The 23,800-nt window shown below is 44.2% G+C and overlaps 1 protein-coding gene across 1 annotated transcript in view; it reads right to left on the reverse strand.

The window, feature by feature from the left end:
• DNAH9 (dynein axonemal heavy chain 9) overlaps positions 1 to 23,800 on the reverse strand; it is a 388,028-nt gene that overhangs the window by 224,002 nt on the left and 140,226 nt on the right. The window contains exons 26-27 of the mRNA XM_019536510.1: positions 12,021 to 12,182; positions 10,860 to 11,056 (exon numbers count right to left, since the gene is read on the reverse strand). Of these exons, the coding sequence (XP_019392055.1) occupies positions 10,860 to 11,056; positions 12,021 to 12,182 (359 nt within the window). The remainder of the gene's footprint in view (positions 1 to 10,859; positions 11,057 to 12,020; positions 12,183 to 23,800) is intronic.

Below are 23,800 nucleotides of genomic sequence, written 5' to 3' on the forward strand. Positions count from 1 at the left end.
GGATGGAAGGTTGGAATTACCTCCAAGGAGTATTACTCAGCACTGGTCTATATCTGCAGGGAGCAGATCAGGAAAGCCAAGGCTGCAACCGAGCTCCATCTGGCTTCACATATCAAGGATAAGAAAAAGTCCTTTTTCAGATACGCAGGAAGTCAGAAAACAAGCAAGGGTAACATTGGACCCCTGCTGAACCAAATGGGACAGTTCATAACCGACACCCAGGAAAAGGTCAACCTGCTTAACAGGTATTTTGCATCAGTCTTTCATCAGTCCAATGGGACCACCCTGCCTAGCAAGACGCGGGCCAGCCAGAGTGAGGGTGTATTTATAGCCAACATCGGTGTTGATCTAGTAAAGGATCACCTTGAGAGGCTGGACACCTTCAAGTCAGCTGGTCCTGACAGACTAAACCCTAGGGTACTCAAGGAACTGGCAGGTGTCATAGATCACCCATTGGCAAAAATATTCAAAAACTCATGGCGCTTAGGTGAAGTACCTGAAGACTGAAAGAAGACCAATGTGGTACCCATCTTCAAGAAAGGGCAGAAAGTAGATGCCAGGAATTACAGGCCAATCAGCTTGTCCTCAATCCCTGGTAAGATTCTCAAGAAAGTTATCAAGGATAGCCTTCTGGACAAGCTGGCTGAGGGCAACATCCTGAGGGATAGCCAGCATGGGTTTGTCATGGATAAGTCTTGCCTGACAAATCTCATCTCCTTCTATGACCAGGTGACATATCACCTGGACAAGGGAGAAGAGATTGATATCATATATTTGGATGTTAAAAAAGCCTTTGAGCTGGTGTCCCATTACCTTCTCATGGAAAAACTGACCAAATGTGGCCTTGGCTACACCACAGTTTGATGGCTGGGAAATTGGCTCTGAGGTTGGACACAGAGAGTAGTGGTTGATGGCAGTGAGTCATTATGGTGCTCCGTGACCAGTAGTGTCCCCCAACGCTCTGTCCGTGGATCAGTTCTCTTCAATATCTTTATCAATGATGTGGACATTGGTGTCAGAAGTGCACTGGCTAAGTTCATCAGTGACACTAAACTGAGGGCAGGCTAGCGATCCAGGCTGACTTGGATAAGCTTAGTAAGTGGGCGGACAGAAACCTGATGATGTTCAATACTAATAAATGCAAAGTACTCCATCTCAAAAAACACCCCTTCCCCCCCTGCCCCCCGCAGCATACTTATAGGCTTGGCAGTGCCATGCTTGTTAGCACCACTGCTGAAAGAGACTTGGAGGTCATGACTGACCATAAGATGGACATGAGCCACCAATGCTATGTCGCAGCTTGTAAAGCAAACAAAACCCTGGCTTGCATCTATAGATGCTTCTCCAGTAAATCTCAGGATGTCATCCTCCCACTGTACTCAGCCTTGGTGAGGCCGCAGCTGGATTACCACATCCAGTTCTGGGCTCTGCAATTCAAGAAGGATGTCAAGAAGCTTGAGAGAGTCCAGAGGAGAGCCACGCACATGTTCAGAGGGCAAGAGAATAGACCCTATGAAGAGAGGCTGAGAGCCATGGGACTCTTCAGTCTGCAAAAGCGCAGGCTCAGGGGGGACCTGGTGGCTACCTATAAGTACACAAGGGGTGTTCATTAGGATCTGGGAGAATGTCTGTTCACTAGAGCACCCCAAGGAAAAACAAGAAGGAACAGTCATAAACTCCTACACGACCATTTTAGCCTGGACATAAGAAAAATTTTCTTTACTGTCTGAGCCCCCAAGACCTGGAATAGACTCCCTCCAGAGGTGGTGCAGGCACCTACTCTGGACTCATTCAAGAAATGCTTGGATGCTTATCTTGCTGGGGACTTGATCTTTGAGGTCCCTTCCAGCCCTATTGTCTATGAATTTATTAATCTAATCATCTTCTCTTCCAAGGGCTTAGAAATGGATTCCATGAAGATCTGTTCCATGTTTTTTTCAAGGAATTAAGGTAAGGCTGACTGGTCTGTAGTTCCCTGGATCCTCCTTCTTCCGTTTCTTAAAGATAGGCACTATATTTGCTTTTTTCCAATCATCTGGGATCTGTCCCAATCACCTTGAGTTTTCAAAGACAATGGCCAGTGGCTCTCTAATCACAAAGTCCAACCCCCTCAGCAGCCTGGGGATCTGTCCCATCTTGTATCATGGACTTTAACACATCCATTTTTCTAAATAGTCCCTAATCTGTTCCTTTACCACTGAGAGCTGCTTACTTCCTCCCCAGACTGTGCTGGCAAATGGAGTAATCCGGGAACTGACCTTGCCTGTGAAGACTGAAATGAAAAAAGCATTGAGTACTTCAGCTTTTTCCACATCATCTGTTACTAGGTTGCCTCACCCATTCAGTAAGGGACCCACAGTTTTGCTGACATTCCTCTTGCTGCTGACATACTTGCAGAAATCCTTCTTGTTACCCTTCACATCTGTTGCTAGGTACAACTCCAATTGCACTTTGGCCTTCCTGATTTCATCCCTGGATGCCCAAGCAATACTCTTTTACTCCTTCCTAGTTGCTTGTAGAAGTTTCCACTTCTCATAAGCTTCCATTCTGGGATTTAGTTCACTGAAAATTTCCCTGCCAAGACAAGCTCATCTTCTATCATACTTGCTAGTCTTCCTGAACATCTGAATGGTTCATTCCTGTACCCTCAATAAGGTTTCTTTAAAATACAGCCAACTCTCCTGCACTCCTTTCCCCTTCAGATGAAGCTTCCCAGGAGATTCTGCCCATGAGTTCCCTGAGTAAGTCCAAGTCTACTTTTCTGAAGTGCAGGGTCCACACTCTGCTGCTCTCCTTCCTTCCATTCCTCAGGATTCTGAACTCAATCACCCATGGTCACTGCTGCCCAAGTTGTCATCCACTACTACATTCTCCCCCATTCCTCCCTGTTTGTGAGCAGCAGGTCAAGAAGAGCATGACCGTTAGTTAGCTTCGCCAACACTTACACCAGGAAGCTGTCCTTTACACTCACTTGCCAAAATCCTCCTAGACCTTCCTGTGCACTGTTTTTTAAGCCAACCCTGAAAATCTTTTTTCCGTAGAAACTACTCAGCAAATTCAATCTAAATGCACAAGCTTTTTTGGGTTAATTGGAATTGCATCATGTTGCTATAAAAAGCTACACAAACATGAAGAAAGGGAACATCATATATCAGAGTTTGTTTTCTTTATTCTTCACAATAATTATTGGCAGGCTGCCATTGGATTTCATAAAGAAATCCTAACTGTTCTCTGGTGCATGCAGAATGCAAAACTGGCAGAGGCAACCTTTACACTATTACTCTGAAAAAATTCTAATGAAAAAAATCCTTGTGCATAATCATATTATGCATGGAACCCAGAATCCAGTAGAGTAATAAGGGTGGAATTCTACCACATTTGCCTCAATACAAGACAACCCTGGATATAAGATGATACCCCAATAATTAGATTCTACATATGGAAAATTTATAAATTTATTATAATTTTCCACATATGAAGTCTAATGATTGGAGGACTGTAGGATGGGAGGAAAGGTGATGAGGGGGCAGTAATAGAGCAAGCAGGGGGGGACAGATAGTGGAGGGAGGCAGCAGCAGGGCAAGGGGGGGAATGTGGTAGACCAGGTAAGGGGCACTAATGGTACAGGCACTGGGGGGGGGGGGCGCAGGGCAGGTAGAAGGGGGCAGGCAGTGTGAAGGAGGTAGGGCAGGCAGTGAGAGAGACAGGCAGCTTGCCTCCTGCAGCCTGCCCCCCTCAACTTACTCCCCCTCATACCTGCCCCTCCCTCCCACAGCCTCAGGCTGCCCCAATTCCCCCTTCCCAATTTCCTGTCTTCACCTCTCCACATCATTTCTGCCACCCGCAGCCTCAGTTCCCTGCCCCACTTCCTCCCATCCCAAAGTCTTTCTGCAATGCTTGCCCCCACACCCCACCTTACCTTTGCTCCATGCTGTCAGGTTGTGTCCCTGCTGTAGCCTGGCCCCATAGCAGCAGCATAAAACCAAGACTGCTGTTCCAGCCTAGCCTCATAGAAGCAGTGCCAGGTCCCCACCCCTACTGCTATGGGGCCAGGCTGCAGCCATGCTGTGTCCCAGGCTGCAGCGGGGATGGTGCCTGCTGGCAAGGAGCAGAAGTAAGGACTGCAGTAGAGTGGGAGAGAAAGGGAGAAGCATTGCCAGGGGCATGCAGAAGCAGCAGGGGAGAGATAGGTGGCAGGTGAGGCTCTAGCTCCAGCTCTCCCCGCAACCCTGGGTTGGGACCCAAGCCACAGCAGCTGCCACCCCTACTCCCACTGCCTTGTGCTAATTATAAGGCAAAGGTCTTTTTCCCCCATGTTAAATGGTGGGGGGGCTTCATCTTCTCGTTGAGTAAATACAGTATTTCCCTTAGTACAGCCAAATGGCAGCTTTTGCATCTAAATGTTAAAAATGCTCCTTGCATCCAGGTAGAAATTCTATTACCCCAGCAGGGGGGATACAGAAATGGATATGCCTAAACTAAGGAGGTACAGTAGGCTATGCATTTGTTATCTGCATAAGTGGCTACATGTATGTGCCTGTATACTTGCATCTAAATCCCAAAATTATAGGCAGAGAAAAATCCATAACCAATAGGCAGACAGCTGAGTAGCTAGAACACTGAGTATTACTACTATTAAGTACCTGTAGGGTACTTGTCCAGAAAGCCAGAGACCTCATTCTAGAGCCCCTCTTCATCTAAGGACATGAACCTGCACTGTTCTGCCTTTCCTAACAAAGTGCACTAACCACCACATCACAGCTCTGGCATTAGTCAAAGACCTTTCCAACCCTCCTTTTGAAGATGGCCCTAGGAATCAAGAGGGAATTGTGTGGGGTCAGCAGCAAGAAAGCAAGGCAGAGGGGGATGGCTTAGTGAGATATCTACTGGTATGGATTTGCAGGAAAGTAGGGTTGGAAGGAATTTCAGGAGACCATCTAATTCATTCCTCTGCTCAAGGCAGTGTCATCCATGTCTAAACCATCCCAAACAACTGTTTGTTTAACCTAGTCTTAAAATCCTCCAGCTATGGAGATTCCACCCTCCAAGGTGAAGTTTCTACAACCAATGTTTAACCACCCTCACAATTAGAAAATTCTTCCTTGTAACAAGTCTGGAGGCAGTTTAAGACTTTAAGGGTATGTTTAAGAGCATTGCTTTTTGCAGCATTTCCTGTGATACGGAGAAAATACTATCATCATCTTCTTTATAACCACCCTTCAGGTATTTGAAAACTGAACAAGTCCCCTCCTCTATTTTCTCTTTTCCAGACTAATAAAGCCGGTTCTTTAGGGCTTTCCTCGTAAATCATGTGTCTGAGACTTCTAATCATTTTGTTGCTCTCCAAAAGTCTCTAAATTGTCTGCATCTTTCCTGAAGTCTGGCAGCCAGAGCAGGACACAGTGCTTCATATCTGAGCCCTAACGAGTGACAAATAGTGCAAAACAATTCCTTCCTTTGACTTGTAAATGATGTTTCTATTAACTTCAGGACAGAACTTCTGGGAATCCCACTTGATATCTCCTTCCAATTAGACATTAAGTCATTTCTAACTATTCTTTTGAGTAGAAATAGATGGCATTTTTGTTGTGGGATCAGCTGGGGCCAGGAAATATCCCAGCACAGCTGATCTGATTGATTAGCAGGTACAGATGTCGCCCAGGGCTGCTGTCTCCCAGGATCGGACCCCTGCTACTCCCAGGACTTTAGGGGCCCAACCTGCAGGGCAACAGTCTTGGATGCCTGAACTTGACCTGAGGTGATGTTTGCAAGCACAGAGCAGGGACTACCATGTGGTTCCCTTGCTCTGCACTGGGAAACATGCACCCATAATCCTCTGCTGGGAAATTGCCAGGGTACATGTTTGCAAGCATGGAGCATGAATCCCTGTGCTCTGCAGTGTGAAATGTATGCCCTGGAATACCCTGCCCTGGGCAGCCAGAGAGTACAGGCAGTCCCATGGTGCAGGGACTGTGTCATAAGCCAATAGACACTTAATAGGAATCATCACACAAATGTTCTTTGGGCATTACAAGGAGCAAGGATATCTGTTCAGTTATGTTTCACACCACCATAAAACCTTCTCTGGCATGACAAGGTTGACATCTGTTTACAGCCTTTGAACATGGTGTATTTATTTTATTAGATGTATATACCACCATATCCAAATGATTCAGAGCGGCTTACAATAAACAAACAAACAGCCCACATAAAGAATTCCACAAATGGCACCCCAAAACCCAAGAACTCCAACTTTCCCCCAGAACCACTGTCTCCCAGCTCAAACCTTGATACAAGCAAATCCTCCCATCAGTTTCAACCATGTCTCCCAGCTGCCACTCAGCCAGCTACAAGAAGCCTTTTTCCACTTCTGCCCACCTCCTCATCCACCCACTCTCAGCACTGTCCAATCCCAGGGAAGATTCCCCCACCTTCCAAGCCTGCACCCTTCTCCTACAGAGGGGATGAAATTGTAATTCCTGCCCCCAAAATGCACTCAACTCCTTCCCCTCTCTCCATAAAACAAATGCAACACTAAAATCCAAAACAACCCAAGAATAGTTTTAAAAGACCCTTCATCCCTTCCCTACCTTGGTCACTGCTGCATGGCAAAACCAATGGGTGCCCTTAAGCATCATCCGTCAGCATCACCCACCCAGAGAGGCATGGCAGCTTTTTAGGGTCTGCAGGTTGTCCAGGTCCATCTCCTTTATGTGGCTGAGATGTTGCCTGATTCACAGAGGTACTGATGTACCTAAAGATTAATTTAGGTCCCTAGTGGGACTTCCAAAAACTCCAGTAGCCTAGTTGCTTAGGGATTTTCAGAGGAAAAGGGAGATGAAAGTTTTAGGAACTTCCACTGGGGATTTGAACCCCATATGTCCTACTTGATTAAGAGCTCAGCTAAGGCTCATAGAATTCTCCAGCTCTCTTTTTAAAGCCTTTTCTCCACCTAAGAATTTGGGGACTTATACTGAATTTAAGCAGTTCCTAAGGGCATTAAGATTGCAACAGAGTAAAGTATAGTTAGAGGTTTAGCAATGGGCTTCTAGAGATGTGCAATAGGACAAAATGGAGATACACAAGGAATCTAGAATTTTAATAGCTTGGTGGCTGTTGTTCAGGGTTGATTAAGATTGCATTTATATTTTAGATACCTGAAAGCCATATAAATAACATTAGGATTTTAGCCCAGATATGTATCTGTACCTGTTCAATTGTCCTTTATAAGACTGGATCCTAAGAAGCAAATTTTCAGAGATACTTAGGTGCCTAAAGAGACAACAGTGCTTAGCAGGATTTTCAAATGTGACTAAGCAGTTTATGGCGATCTATTCTTTCCTGGTCATTTTTGTTGGATGACAGGGCATTTTTAATACTTATTCATCCAGGAGTATTCCATTCCGGAACACATGGCCCTGTGTGTGTGGATGATTATATATTTGTACAGATTGGTTCCAACAAAATGAGAGAGACCTCTTATCTTTTTCCTCCAAACGTCTCAGTGACTAGTATGGTTCACATAGAGATCCTTGGTTCTCGGCCCCCCTCATCAAGAATGAGTTTGAACATAGGTCTCTCACTTCCTAACACAATAGTCTACCTGCCCCACCAATGGTCAGCCATGGTCTAGTACAGGGGTGGGCAAAATACAGCCTGTGGGCCAGATCCATGAGTGCCAGGAGCCACACGAGGGTTGTGCAGATCCCCTGCAATAGGGGTGGCCCGGCCAGGCTGCACTCCTCGGCTCCAAGTGCAGTGCTGGCCAGAGACATGCGCCACTGGGCAGTAGTACCTGCGCCAGGCATGAGCACCCCGAGCACCCCCACATGCTGGTGCTTCTGCTGCTGCCAGCGGGGGCTGTGTGCCAGGTGGGAGGGGCAGGGTGTGGTGGTCCTCACGTCCCACCATAATCCCTCACTTCCACAAAAGTCACACACCCACCCCTGCCCCCACAAGCCGCATATACACCCCCCAACATACCCTATTGCTCCCCACACCTCACCACACAACCCCTACCCCAACTCCCCCACACCCAATACATAAGAGTAAGACTTTATTTTTTAGTTATTATGCAATCATCTCCACATACAGTATGCAAATACAAATCATGACAAAAATATTTTTGTAATAAAATTAAAATATGTTACAGTAGGTGTTTGACTTTTAGTGCGTGATTTGTTTTTGTTTTTTTTCTGGTTCCAAGATGGCAAGCCTCCTCTCCCCAAAGGAGGATGTCCAGGGGGCAAGTGAAGGGACTTCTGGTCGCAAAGGCCAGGGGTTAGGGGGTAGAACTTCCTGTCCCAAGATGGTGACCGGGGGCAGGGCTACTCACATGGCCCTCAACAGCTCACCAAAACTTGTTAAGCATCCCTCCAGCCAAAATAATTGCCTGTCCCTAGTCTAGTCTCCTGGCCAGCAATCCTTTAAGTTGGCTCTCTGGAGAGTCATGAGAGGGCAGTGTCTGGGATATGCAGCCAGGAGACAGGTGTTGGGAGCTATAATAGGCTTCAGTTTCCCCCTTGCTTCTCTCTATGCCTTCTAGAAGCAGCATAAGATGTGTTTAGGTCCTTCAGCCACTCTGATCATGTCTCTCACGGTTGCCTGTCACCCCTTTGTTGATTTTAAATATCTTCTGGGAGGCTATCTTGCAAAAATGGGGGTGTGGCTTCAGATGCCCTGCCCTCCTCTCCACAGATCACAGGTTTTCTTGCTGGCCCCAAAATAGCAACCCTTGGTTTCACATGTCTCACTGCCTCCCCCAAAGTAACTCCACAGTCCCTCTGTGCAGTCTACTGGGTGTCTGGCAGCCCATAAATTCAGTAATGTAATCTAATTCCCTCCAGAAAATGTTTTCAATGGCCTCCCACCCCCCTTTAGCCACTCATGAGTAAGACAAAAACAAAACAAAAATATAAATGCATAACTTGAAATCCAGGGGGTTAATCACTTACCTGCACATTTTTGAAAATTCCACTAGATGCCTATTTGAAAATTAAGATACTTAATACAACTAAATTTGGTTGTAATTTAATTTTAAAATTAAGACTTGTACTCCAACATCATTTAGATACCTTTGAAAATATTCCCCATACAGAAGTTTTTAGAAATGGTATCTCAGTTAGGTATCTTTATTACATATTAGGCAATAAGCTTGGAACATTATCGTGTAAACTAAATGCATGTGCACTAAGAACCAAGCTAAGGGCTTTCGTAGTTCCATAGTCTGTAGGGTCAGAAGGGACCTAAGGAGATCATCACGTCCGGCCCCCTACCATGGCAGGAAAGAGTACTGGGGTTATATGACCCCGGCTAGGTGATTATCTAGACTCCTTTTGAAGACCTCTGAGGTAAGAGAGAGCACCACTTCCCTTGGAAGTTGGTTTCAGATCCTAGCCGCTCAGACTGTGAAGTAGCTCCTCCTGATATCTAACCTGAATCTACTCTCAGTCAACTTATGGCCATTATTCCTAATTACTGCTGGTAGTGCTCAGGATAACAGGGACTCTCCCATAGCCTGCTGTTCCCCCTTGGCCAGTTTGTAGACGGCCGCCAGATCGCCTCTCAGCTTTCTCTTGTGGAGGCTGAACAGGTTCAGGTCCCGTAGCCGGCACTTGTAGGGCCTGCCCTGCTGCCCCCAATCATGCGAGTGGCCCTCCTCTGGACCCTCTCCATGCTGGCCACATCCCTCCTGATACGCAGTACCCAGAACTGGACACAGTACTCCAACTGAGGCCTGACCAGTGTCGCATAGAGGGGGAGGATCACCTCCTTGGACCTGCTCATGATGCATCTGTGGATGCATGACAAGGTGCGGTTGGCCTTCCTGACTGCATCCCCACATTGGCAGCCCATGTTCATTTTGGAATCAATGACTCCAAGATCCTTTTCTGCCTCTGTGCTGATGAGAAGGGAGTTCCCCAGCCTGTAGGTCTGGTGCTGGTTCTTCCTCCCAGGTGCAGTACCTTGCACTTGTCAGTCCTGAAACCCATCCTGTTCTTATCCACCCACCCATGTAACCTGTCCCTCTCCTCCAGCATGCCCACTTCTCCCCACATCTTAGTGTCATCCGCAAATCTGAACAAGGTGCTTTTCACCTCCTCGTCTAAGTCACTCATGAAGATGTTGAACAGTGCGGGCCTGGGGACCAAGCCCTAGGGGACCCCACTGCCCACATCCCTCCAGGTTGAAAAAGACCCATCCACCACCACTCTCTGGGAGTGGCCCTCCAGCCAATTTGTGACCCATTTGACTGTGTAGGCACCAACGCCGCAGTCCCCTAATTTTTTAATGAGAACAGGGTGAGAGACAGTGTCAAAGGCCTTCCTAAAGTCCAGAAAGACTATGTCCACCGTGACACCTGCGTCCAAGGATTTTGTGACTTGGTCATAGAAGGCCACCAGGCTGGTCTGACAGGACCTGCCTCAAATGAACCCATGTTAGTTGACCCTAAGCATGATTTCCCCTGCTGGTCCCTCGCAGATGTGCTTCTGGATAATTTTCTCATACAAGACTGGATACCACTTAGGCAAGCATATTTGACAACTGTCACCTGTGTGTATTTCATCATTGTATCATTGCAGTGTCATCTCTTAGTTTTCCAGATATCCTTGAGAAAAGGTTCACAAGACCTTTATGGGACAAAGACTTTCTGTTTCAGTTAGGAAATTGAGACAGAGAGGTATCAATGTCTTCTGAGATGCTGGATACTTACAGATCCACTTAACATCAACTAAAATAAAATAATGGATAATCCTTGCACAGGAAAACATTAAAAGAAAATGAATTGCATGGAACAATCTCTGCAAATATTCTGGCAAATGATTATACCGGAGTATGAAGACAGAAAATCTCCTTACATGTGGCACATGGCATCTTCAAAAAGGACCAGGTTCATGGCAGGATTGACTTCATTGTAGTTATCCAAAGCTTCTACAAGGATCTGGTTCAATGACTCCCAGGTCTGAACAGGCATGTATTTGGATTCCCCAATACCTTTTGCAAAATGGCAATACATGTTCATCTTCTTGGTCTGTTCTAGCATCTCCTCAGTCTCCTGCCAAGGAAATGCAAAAGAGAAGTTTGATTGCCTTCTCACTAACTTCCCACAGGGAAAGCTTCTGAGGTGACAGATCAGTGCAGTTCTAGCATAAGCTCTGTTGCAATTTAGAAATTAAGTAGTGTGGTTCCCAAAGTTCACCTAGGTCCAGAGAGAAGGAGGGTGGGAAAGCCAGGAGACCCCAGTGGCTGGGAGCAATGGAGGAAGTCAATGATGTCCAGGAGGAGTGGCATCCAGATCTGTGAAGGGAAGTGAAGTGTGGGGAGTTGAGGAGGTAAAGGTGACAGGAGCCCATAGGAAGAGTTGCAGTCTGGCCTGTGGCCACCAGCAAGACTGCCCTGCCAGAATGCATCACTGAGAATAAAAGCTCTACAGTATTTTCCACAGGATTAGGTAGTTAAACAGATGATGGGAACATCTGCACTTACAATAAATATGCAACACAGGAGTAGCAGGGAGTGATGGGCAAGAGGAGGGGGCAGCAAGGGCTGCCCACACTTACCCACCACAGAGCAAATAGAAAACCATGGTCACTGATGTAGCATGAAAGGGTAGAGACATCTATTTTCTCACATTTTTATGGCAGCACAAATGCGATATCAGGAAATATATATTTATACCCTAGTGGAACTGAGGACAATTTGTTGCACTCTGGGCTCAGCTTCAACTGAAACGAAGGAACACTTAGCCTGAGTTTAAACATTTTTTTGAGATGTTTAAAGCTCTTTACATACACTAGCTAAATAAAATTTAAAAAACCTTTGTGAGTTAAGGTAGTATTATTTTACCCATTTTATAGACAAGAAAAATAAGGTACACCAAACAAATAATATGACTTGAACAGATCTCAGGACCTCTTTGTTACATTTTCCTAAAGGCATTTCTGCATTCCATACATCTTTGGCTTTGAAAAATGATTCTGGAGCTTGTTAATGTGACAAATCCAAACCATGACACTTACATCATAGAATTTCTTCACCATCTCCATCTGCATTTTGTCAAAGATGTCAAAATCTTTTTCATCAACCATCTTATCCCGGTACACACGGTTTGCCTCATGCAGGTAGAACTTTACTAGGTCTTGGGGATGCTTCAGACATTCCAGGGTAGAAAACAGAATGCCCTGTGTAGAAGACATAGATATAAAGACCAACTGTATTCATTATCAAAGCTCCCTTGTGAACATAGGAGACAAGCTGAATTCCCAGCTTCTACATCTGGACTAATGCAAGGAACTATAGGTGAATATTTATTAAATTCAGGATTATTATAAGAACCATGGGATCAGACTGATAATTCCATGGCCAAAAAGCCCACAGGAAATGCAGTCCTTGTTATCTTTGGTTTCTCAGTCTGCCTGCAGCAATGTATTTTACATTACTTTTGCTTTGTTCTGTGTGCATAACAGACTTCAAGCACTGAAGAGCAACCGTGAAGAAGTAGAGCTGAAAATAAGTCATAGAACACATATGATCTAAATATCAGAACAACAGCACCAGAATCAAAATAATACTTAGGTCTTATGCAGCAGTTTTGGTTAATGGCCCACAAAGTACATTAAAAAAGCAATCCTCATGGCAATACTCTGTTTTAAAGACAAAACTGAGGCACAGTAAGAGGCAATCATTTACTTAAGGCTGTCTAGAAGAGCAATAGCAAAACCACAGCTAGGATTCAATTCTGCTAGGGGCCCAATTCAATGTGTTATCTACTAACCTACCCTAGCTCCCTATGAGAACAATCCAAACACACAAAACCCTTTGGAGAAGAGAAGTCAGCCAATCAGCTTCCAAACTCAGGCCTCCCTACTTTTAGGGTATGAGCTGCAATTGGCATTTCCTTCCCTGGTAAGGTTTTCAAGCCCCACTGAGCTCAATTAATTCACCCAGGCAGATACATTACAACTGGAAGGTGCTCATCTTCAAAAGGAAAAACAATCTGGAAATCTCGGTTTTAACAATTTAAAAAAAAAGAAGCATTCATTGGTGTCAGCTTATTGTAGTATATTTACAATGTACCCTATTAAAATTCACAAAAGAATTATGTTTCAAAGAGATGCTGCCTCTAACTAAGCCTATTAACAATACATAAGGTTTTTAATTACATGAATTAAATATAAAACTAATTATTTATACATAAAATATAAAATGCATTTAGAAGTGACATAAAGCATTCTCTCTCTACTATCTGATGATGGTTTGTTTTGTTTTTTAACATTTAATGAATGGAAAATTATCTTTTTTTCTGAACAAATACAAGTTCAGATAATGGCTGGCAACTTCATGTTTTAAAGGTTTCTATGCAGTGTATCAGCCTTCTTGTGCCCTCTGGCAGATACCTTATACTTTCATCCAAATTAATGCATAGTAACCTAATAAAAACATTACTTTCATAAAGACCTACTTAATTGGTTGATTCATTAATTTAATAACAGAAACTGTCTTCTTGCTATAAGACAATCTGCGATAGTGCTGTCAGGTACAACTGTCAAAAAAGAAGTCATATCCCAAAATAATCATGAGATAAGCTTAAAGGTTGTTAAGATATTTTTGTAATTTTTATTAGCAATACTTGTATTGTGATAGATTCTAAGGGGACTTATACACATGTCCAACACCTGCTCCAACACATTCTAATTAGAATATGTCGGAGCAGATTCTATTAATCTAATTAGCCTATTAGATTAAAAAACTTGACCCATCTAATTAACCATTCTAATTAGAATGCTCCAGCATTTTCAGCATCACATGTATTCAGCATCCCCAAATTTCAAAATCATGGCAGGAGCACTTTAACTAAAGCTTGTTGAACATTTAAAGCTCCCCCACTGCCATTTTAAAGCATTGGATGCCGAATACATGAGATGCTGCAGATGTTTTAATTAGACTGGTTCCTGAGTGGCTCCACTGTCTTAGCTGCTTACAGACAAAGAGACAAAAACAAGGTCTCTTGGCCAAAGATATCACAATATCTAAGAATATCTAAATGTCTGGCCGCAGGGGATGCACTTGGGTGACACTGAAAAGTTTCCCTTCAGTCATGAGAGCTAATCACTTGCTTCCAGAAAATGGGGTTTTAGATAAAACATCATATATCAAGAAAAAACTGATAAAACAGTGACTGTCTGCAACACTGCAGCATGAATATTTGTTCAGGAAAACAACCATGCTCATTAGACTTGTCACATGTAGTGCTATAATTCCATTCCATTGCCTCCGAGTTCCTAAATACATGCATAAACTCTGTTATGAGCCAAATGCCTTCCAGCTGGAACCAATTAGATAAGGATTTATTAAAGGGTAATTTTGAATGACAGATTACTGAGTATAATAATCTTCCCAGGACACAATATAGATCTGGCACAGAAGCTGGGTAATATGTTAATTATCACAATGAGAAACACCTTCCAATTTTTGTCACACTTCAAAGCAGCATGCAGAAATTGATATGACAGACTGTCAAGGCTTTGAAATCATTCAGGGATCTGAACTAAACTTGATACTCTCTAGTAATTTAAAAGGAAATAGAAAAACAAATTGAGGATGACACATGCATTTAACTATGGCCTGTCTTGGCCTGGGGCTTAAATACTTCCTTTTTCAATAAGATTTGGGGTATTCAGCACTGACCAGCAGCAAAGTAAAGATTGCCAGGATAAGTAACTACCTTTAGGGCATATCTACACGTCACCCTACAGTGATGTTGTTACTGCACTGTGCTTTAGTACTTCCTTTTAGTACTTCCAAAAGGAAGTACTAAAGCACGGCACAGTAACTGCCCATACTGCACCATGCGTACACTGCATGGTTACTTTCTGCCACTACTTTGCTGTAGCATCACACTAAACTAGGGCAGTATACCACTACGGCAAAGTAACCACCAATCATGTGCAGATTCACATGATCGCTATGTTGCTATAGCACACTGCATGGCAACTTAGGGCACTGACATATGCTACAGTGACAGAGCAGCATGTAGACGCACCCATTCAGAAATGCTTTGCTCCGAGCTATGGGGGCTTGGAGAAACCAGAAAAGATGCCGCATAACAAAACTTTTACTGTAGCATGTTTTTAGTTACACGTTAATGCACATTAAAACAGGTTAATGTGCATTAAAGCACATGTGTAGATGTGCCCAATGGGTGCAGACAGAAGTGACAATTTTCACCTAATCTGGCCACAGAAAGCAATTTATAGCCATAACCAAACACAATTGCATAAGACACTGTCAGATGGAGACATTTCAAAACAGAGCTTCTTCTGTAACTTCTGTCTGCACTGCCTGCCAACTTTGATCTGTTTTCAAAATGGAAGGGGGAGAAAGGGAGTAGAGGGAGTTTGGTCTGGGAGTTTTTCAGCCCCCAGTGGAAGGTGTAGTGGGTATATTGAAGGTCCCCTAAGGTGGTGTTAGCTCCAATTCACCCACCCCACCCTCCAGAGCTGGCTGAGGAACCCTTAGAATGAACTCCTTCTGCTCCCTTTCCCTCCTCCCATTCTGAAATGGGGACAGGCTGGGAGAGAGGAGGGGCCATTGTTTGGGGAAACCAGCTGCAGGTTCGCAGCCAGCAACTAGTTTCCCCTCCAACCTGAAACCAACAGTGGACTTCCGTTTGTTCCAAGAGGTTCTTGTAACTCAGAAGGCTTCCTGCAAAACGTTCTCAGTTACAGCAGGAAGCTGTGCTTCTGTTTACACCCAAAGTCTATTACGGCAGATAGAGCATGGTACTACGGATTCAAATTATTCTGTTACTGAAATCAGTGGCAAAGCTCTCACCAGGTTCATCTACATATGCAAACAATACACATCAATAAACTGTAGAGCAAACTGCCCTGCAGTAAATGACTCCCAGGCACAGCATCCACACATGTACCTAGGTCAGGAACAAATTGTGCTGGGGAGGAGCAGTTTAGGCTAGAGCCGCTCCTGTCTTGCTCTGCCACCCTGCACTAGCCAAAGGGAACTCCAGGCTTCAGTTGCAGCTTGGGTGCCAGCCCCAGGCTGGTAGGGGGCTCTGGGGTCAGCCCTGAGCTTGCAAGGGGCACCGAGAGGGGAATAGTCCCAGATTCCAGGTAGCTCTGTTGGGTGGCAGAGAAGCTGCCCATGCTGTGAGGCTCCTGAAGATACCTTCCAAGCTATGTGACTCAGCAACAGGAAGGAGTGTGGCCCCCTGGTGGCTGTGCTAACTGGGAACGATTTACTCCTGGATCAGCATCTGCACATGCATTGCTTTGCAGTAAATAACCTCCACAGCAGGATAGTACTTATATCTCTAGTAGTGCTACAGAGTTCATTAATGTACTCCAGCTTAAATCAGGGCACACATGTAGACGCATGTTGTTTACTGTGAAGCTAATTAGTCTACTGTGCAGTAAATGTATCATGTAGATGAGCCCACTAATCCAATAACACCAAGATTTCTCCTTTAGTTTGCAAAGTAAGGGATGGAGCTCAGCTGCCTGTACAGAAAGGAAATCTCAGGAAGTTGTGTTTCTCACAGCAGCACCAGAGAAACATTGGTACCAGCAGTGCACTGGTACTGCGTACTCTTGCACTACCCCAGGCACTGGAGAGTCCAGCCACATCCTTAGGCATTGCACCATGATAAAGATGCAGATGGGGGGGGAGGGGGGGAACATGCAGGGAGGCTGCTCCGTGCACTGTAATTACAACACATTGGAACAGACTCAATTAACTGAGTCTGCTGGAGCATGGTAATTACCACACTCCAGCGTCATGTCTATCAGCATCCCTGTGCTTAAAATGGTGGCAGAGATACTTTAACTAAAGCTCATTTGATTCAGGGATGCTGATACATGATGCCCTGGGCACTTTAATTAGAGCAATTCTCACTAAGCATACTTGATAGAGTGGGAACTCTTACTCTTTTTGCTTGTTTTGAACATGCTAACTTGTTTTAACTGCATTTTGACAGTTTGAATATAAAGTGCCTGGTGAGTTGGGTTCTCCATACACTGGCCCTGCCTTATAATTTCTACAATTTTAGAAGGGTATTAATCCTGTAAGAGGAAGTTGGGTAAAGGTCGCTTAGGGTTCAGTGATTGCCATGACTTTTGTGGAGGTCTAAGGTGGAGGAACCCCCAGCTCAGAAATCACAGAGACGGTTTAAGAGAAACTCCAAGTAGGAACTATCCCAGAGAAATGGTATTGCACTTTACTATCCAGCCTTGATTAGAGAAGTACTTATAATATACAAAGCCTTCTAGCAGGTACAGGTTGACACCTATTATCTACTTGTTCCTAAGGAACTGAAATCCTTGGAGCACTAGTGGGTCAGGTAACAAACTTGTGCCTGCTAGATTTTAGAGAGCTAAAATCCTAGAATTCACTAAAGGTCTAACAGATTGGGTTGCTTCCACAATTGGATGTGGACAGGTAAAACTACAATCCCCCTGCACCAATAGTGGTGAGCAGTGTCCCCTACTGGTGGTGTGCAGCATTGCCCCCCTCCCAATGTACTGATGCTGAGCAATAACAGCAGCAGTGGAGTACCTGCCTGCCCAGCCCCAGCAATGCTGAGAAGCAGCACCCCGCCCCCCCACAGGCAGAAGAAAAGATTAGAGTAGCATCTACACTTGTTCTACTGGGTTCCACGTTCATCTTGAGAGGCACGAAGGGTAACATTACACAATACATTTAGACCATCCTAAGAGCACTTAAAACATAAGTGTTCACAAGTTAAAACTCATCAACTTTTGCTCAATGCCCTCTGAGTATCTCAAAGTGATGCCATTTCAGTGAGGATTAACTTTGGACTGTGATACCCAGCTCATATTAGGGTAACTTCCACCTGCTCCATGAAGATAAAACAAGCAATTTGCAATTCTCCAGAATTCCAGGATGCACTGCCCTCTCCCCCCTCCATTCTGTAGATAAACATTTCACCCTCACAAACTCTATGGCCAAGGGGTGGTACTGCCTGGGAGCAGGCAGGGCCCTGCCAGTACCAGGAGGAAGGTTGCAGCAGCAAGAGCATGGAGCATGGCAACAGAGAAACATGGAGCAATAGAGGTTGTGGCTTCCATCTGCAGGCCTCCTATATTCCCATCCTGGGGAGGTGAGTGGTGGGAGAGGGCTACACTGTGCAGAACACTTCACCGGCCCCAGCCTCTCCTAGCCCCCTTGATATGATCTCTGCCCTCCAGCCTGCTCTGAAGAGGCAAAAGCTGCAGAAAAGTTCCACTAATTTTGATTACTGAAGATTAGTACTGACGATTTGGTTACTGCAGGCAGAGCATCTCACCAGCATGATTGCTTTCACAGGAAAGGTGCTGTGGAAGTTAAATGTGCACCTGTTACAAGGTGGAGAGATATATCTGTCCCAGGAAGAGACAGGTGGAGGCCTCTGTATACCCTCCCATGGTGGGATCTGAGGCAGGGCTGACCCACTCTGCCTTTTCCTTAGGGAAGAAGGAGAAAAGCGCTGAAGGCAAGGCACACTTACCTTCCATAGGAAAAACAGAGCCGGACAAGCCATGCCAAGACAAACCACTCACACAGATTATCAGCCGCTTTTACTGCCGGCTGAAAGTGGCACCAACTGATGACATCATTAAGAATTGCCACGCAGCTGATTTAAAAGCTGGTGGTGGGGAAATGGAGGGTGAGACAGCATCACCACTGCAGACAGAAGGCGAAGCTGCTCCCCGGGCTGCACACGAGCAGTGTCAGCAGCTTGGGAAGCATACTGGCAAGGACCCAATTGAGGGGTCTGGGAATTATTGAGAGAGGCACCATGCTGACCTGGCAGGGTAGTTGGGCTAAAGAGGACGGTGTCAAGGGACTTTGGGGCCAAAGACGCTAAACCCATGAGTGGGGCAGGCTGAAACCCCATACCCAAATGTTCTTTTTTTTTTCAAATTGTTTTGAGTGTAATAGGGCCCCAAAGCAGGGAGAAGGGGCCAAGAGCAACCTCCACAGGCCAGGAGACACCAGGATGGTATGGCAGGCAGCAGCATAGTAAAGGAAACCCCAACATTTTGACCAGGACAGTCCAACATCTCATAGGCAACTCGAACTGAAAGAGACTGGGTGATGAGAGAGGAGAGAGAGGAGGCAGGTGAAGATGTCATCAGGGTGAGCTGGAGGTCCAGCAGCTGGCCGTCCTGAGGGTTGGTGCATGGCTGGGGTGTAGGAGAGGTGGAGCCCCAAGACCACACACTTAGGGCAGTGCCCAGTCCACAAAAAGTGGGGAGAAGGAGCCCCAACACTGAAGGAAAAGACCAAGTCGTGGCAGGAGAGTATCGGGGGCCCCTTCAGGGTGAACGTGACTCACTGTCAAGTCCGCCAGAACACCCCTTGCAGCCAGCACTGGGTACACACTCCAAAGCGGCAAGAGAGCACCTCTATGAGGCCAGACAAGTACAATGTCAACCATATACAAGACAGTATGAGGGACAGTATGAGGGACATACACTGAATAAATCTTTTGGGACTACCAGAGAATGACACATGATCGTGAAGAAGAGGATGAGACAATTCTTCAGGAAGGAAGGCTGAAGATGTGCAGGGAAAAAAATGGACATGATAAGACAAATGCAAAAAAAGATGCAGGAGCTGCCAAAGCAAGACTCAGAAGGAAAACAAGTAGAAGAAGAGCTAAAAGAAACAAGGCAAGAGTTAAAAACCTGGTTTAAAAGCAAGACAAGAGAGAAAATGTTGTTAGCATAACCATCCTGGGTGGGGGCAAACAAAGTGTGATCCCTGAATTTTCTGGCCAGAGTAAAGGTGGCAAAAGGAGAACTTAAAGCAGTGTGGGAAGAAAGCGGTGCCCAGGTAGATAAGGAGGAGGTGCTGGAGGTGACAAGAAGATTTTATGAAGAGCTATACCAGAGAAGGAAACAGACAGGAAGAAGATGAATTTCTTGGCAAAGACTGAAGAGAAAGTAGAGGAGGAAACAAAGAAAATGGAAGAAAATGTAAATTTAAAGGAAGTGGAGAAGTGTTTAATAACCTTTAAAAGGCAAATCACTGAGAACTGATGGAATACCTATGGAATTTTATGAGTTTTCAGCATGGGTAGGAAGGGATATAGTGGACGTGCCTGAGGAAATGGCAGAAACAGGAGAGGCAGGGAAAGGTTTTACAAGAGGTGATGTGATCTTGAAAAAAACAGTGCAGCAAAGGTGCTGTGATCTTGAAAAAGATTTTACAAGAAATATTGTGATCTTACTCTTGAAGAAAGAGAAGAAGGACATCCTTAAAAACTGGACACTGATTACACTCCATAATATAAACTGTCAGTTAATGGCCAAGACAGTGACTTTGAGGATGAGCAAAAACCTCAAGAAGATAATACATCAAGACCAAGTATGTACAGTACCAGGTAGAAGGATCTCTAAAACGATCAGCTCCAAGAGAAGAACACAAACACAGTTATAGCAAGCCTGGATTTAGAAAAAGCATATGACAGAGTGGATCATTATTACATTACCAGATACTAGGGAAAATGGGGTTCCCAGACAAATTTATATGTTGGATAAAGTTGTTGTATAGAGAAGCAAAGAGTCAAGTCCAAATTAATGGAAATCTAAGTAGAGCCTTTGAAATCCATATAGGGGTGAAACAACCGTGTTCCCTGTCACTACTACTGTTTGTGTGTGGCACGAAACCTTAGCACAAAGAATAAGAAAAGACAAGATCATGAGCAGAGTAAAAATACTGGGAGGAGGTGAGGTAAAATGCATACTATACTTGGATGATATAAATGTAGTAGTTAGAAATAGCCTTTCAATAGAAAGGGTGCTACAGCATACAAGAGAGTATGGAGAAATGACAGAGGCTAAACTCAATAGATTGAAAAAGCACCATAATGGGAGCAGGAAACTGGAAGAACTTAGAGATGTTGGGCCTTAAAATAAGAGAGGGAGAAATCAGAGTCCTAGGGATCCTGATGGGTGCCAAGGGGAAAGGTAATAGAGTATGAGAAAAGGTGACAGTAAAGCCATGGCAAATACTTTGATTATGGTCCAGGAGGACATTGTCCTTTGCCAAAGAAGTGGTGGCATTTAAAGCTGTGCTACTTCTCATTTTATGAACATGCTGCCCTAGCGTAGATGGTTGTAAGAAATATCTTGCCAAAGAGAGAAGTGGAACAGAAATGGGGCTTGACGAGCTCATCAAGGTGCCTGAGGAAGAGATGCAGGGACGAAGAAACAGTGGAACATGTTTTGGGAGTGTACATATGCAAAGGGGGCGTGGGAAAGGGTCTGCCACTTTTGAGTGTCAACAAAATAAATGTGTCATATGCACAGGAGATGGTATAACGCATGGGAGATGGTACTATATGGACTTGTACCAAGAGGACCGAAAGAAACATTATTAAGGATTTTAGCATGTGTTAAAACTAGTTTATGGAAAGTAAGAAACCTCTGGGTGTTTAACGAGTTGGCTTTCACTGAAATAGAGTGCCTGAAGCTGGAGCTGCATTAACTGAACTACTACATTGATCTGGACAAAGAAGAGGCTGGAGTGGAAGAGGCAGAGAAGAAGTAGAAGAAAAAGGACTGGACGCTTGTTTTGTTAAACCAACAAAGAATGATGGGAGGAGTGGAGAGTTTCAGGTGGGTACTGAGGTAATTGTTTTTTCATGGGTTTCTGTATGAAGAAAAAGGTTTCTATAAGGGTTTGTTCTTTTGTGAGAATGTGATGCATGTTGTTTAAGGGTTTAATATATGTAGCTTTATGCTTCTGATATGTAGTTGTTTCTATGCTATGAATTCCTGGTAAAACAAGGATGTGCAATATGTGTAGCTTTGTAAGTGTAGGGTGATGTGTATTTTTAATAACATTTGTTTTAAAAAAAAAGTTACCATCTGGATATTTACTCCATGTGGGTCATATGTTTTATAGTCATCTTCAGTGTTGGCTGCATATAATCAACATCACAGTTGGTTTCCATTACTGAACATATGCTGCTTTTCGCAGCAATTTAATGATGGAAAATATATTTAGTGAGTTTTCCTTGTGTGTGATTTTCCCTATGCTGATTGCCATTGTAGAGACTAGCTTAGTTCTGGAGCAAAATAGACCCCACACCAGAGCCATGTTAAACAGACTGTGCCATGGATCCAGACCAGAGATATGGGGTGGAAAATTTTCCAGTGTTTTATTTTTCTGTGGGGAATTTTACATTTCTAAAAATTCATTGTTTCATAAAATTCATTAGTAATAATGAATGGATGCCAATACAATATTAGGCAAGTTCAATATTGGCAGTTTCAAATTTGTAATTAATGTTTTTCAGGTGATTATCTCTAGGAAGTGTGAGAGAGAGTACATACATATTTTACTGATTTGTAAACAGGAGGGTAAATACACTCACATAATAATCCAAACATCAAGTTGTGAATTCTCCTAATTGGCTGTGCAAGTCAAATCAAAACCAAATCAACACACTGCTAAGCTAGTTTCTTTTTCTCAAAATATCTTGCTTCTGGAGAATCAGTCAGAATTACAGTTCATGGAGAAAATGCAGTGTGATAAGCTGCCCTTGCCCATAGACTCATTGGTAAAACCATCCTTTAGCGAAAGAAATGTGGTTCAAGTAGTTCTGAATCAGATTTGCCTCAATCTCATTCTGAAATGAAACTAATAAGTAGTGCAATTGATTCTACAGATAGTGACAGTGAAACTGGAGGTGCCACAAAGCCTTAGAGGAAGAGAGTTAAACTCTTGTTGAAGTAGATGAGTGGACAACCACAGCATATCATTCACAGTTCTTTGGGTACGTTAAAATTAGTGTGTTAACAGTTTTCAGTGCCTTCCTTTTTTTCTTAAATTTAAACAAACAATGTAAGGGAAGTACATGCTATTGTGTATTGTATTTACATTTTTACAAGTATTCAAATAAAAATAATTTCTTTCCACATAAAGCTTTGAATTCATTTGAATATAACATTTAAGCAACATTAAGTGTGCTGTATTTATTTTTTTTCCTATTCAAATATTTCAGTTCAAATATTTGTGGCTACTGGGACATAAAATTAACATGGGGGTATTTTTTTAGTTTTGTTTACTGCATATAAGTCAAATAAACATGATAAATCACATCATGCTCTATTTAGGGCACTGGAAATTTTTCCAATTCACAATTTTCCAGAAAACCCACATCTCTGATCCAGACCATGCCATGACAAAAAATACAAAACCCGGCAACATATCTCCATCACACCCACAATTACTACACCCTATAACAGAACCATTAGCATTCCTGGATCTTACAGCTGCACCTCCAGAAATGTGATACACTAAGAGATCTGTTATCTAGCATCCCCCGGGAACGGAGGATGTCAGATAACAAAATATGTCAGTTAACTGAATGGCCCCGGCTGCCACTTCTCATGCCGCGTCTGAAGCATTCCTCTGCCCCTCCCACAGCATTACTGACACTCCTGCGGGGCCCACAGGGCCCCACTGGACAGAAAAACAGGTCCCACACAGCCCCACACAGCTTGTTATGCCCCTGGGCCATGGGTGCTTGGCAGTGCAGGCTGCTTTGCCCTGAATCATGGGGGCTCAGAGAAACTGGAAGTGTCACAGTGGGCACTTCCGGTTTCCCTTTATCTTACAAGCCAGCATGCCGGCTAGTGGAGCACGCCAGCTTCTAAGATGCCAGATAACAGTACTTTTACTGTATATCTCATCCAATGCACCAGATTCCTTGATGGAAAATACATAGGAGACACCAAACAACAATTGTGCACCTGAATGAACACACACT

The sequence above is a fragment of the Crocodylus porosus genome, unplaced genomic scaffold (genome assembly GCF_001723895.1).
Source record: "Crocodylus porosus isolate Cpor-Errol unplaced genomic scaffold, CroPor_comp1, whole genome shotgun sequence".
Taxonomy (NCBI): Eukaryota; Metazoa; Chordata; order Crocodylia; family Crocodylidae; genus Crocodylus; species Crocodylus porosus.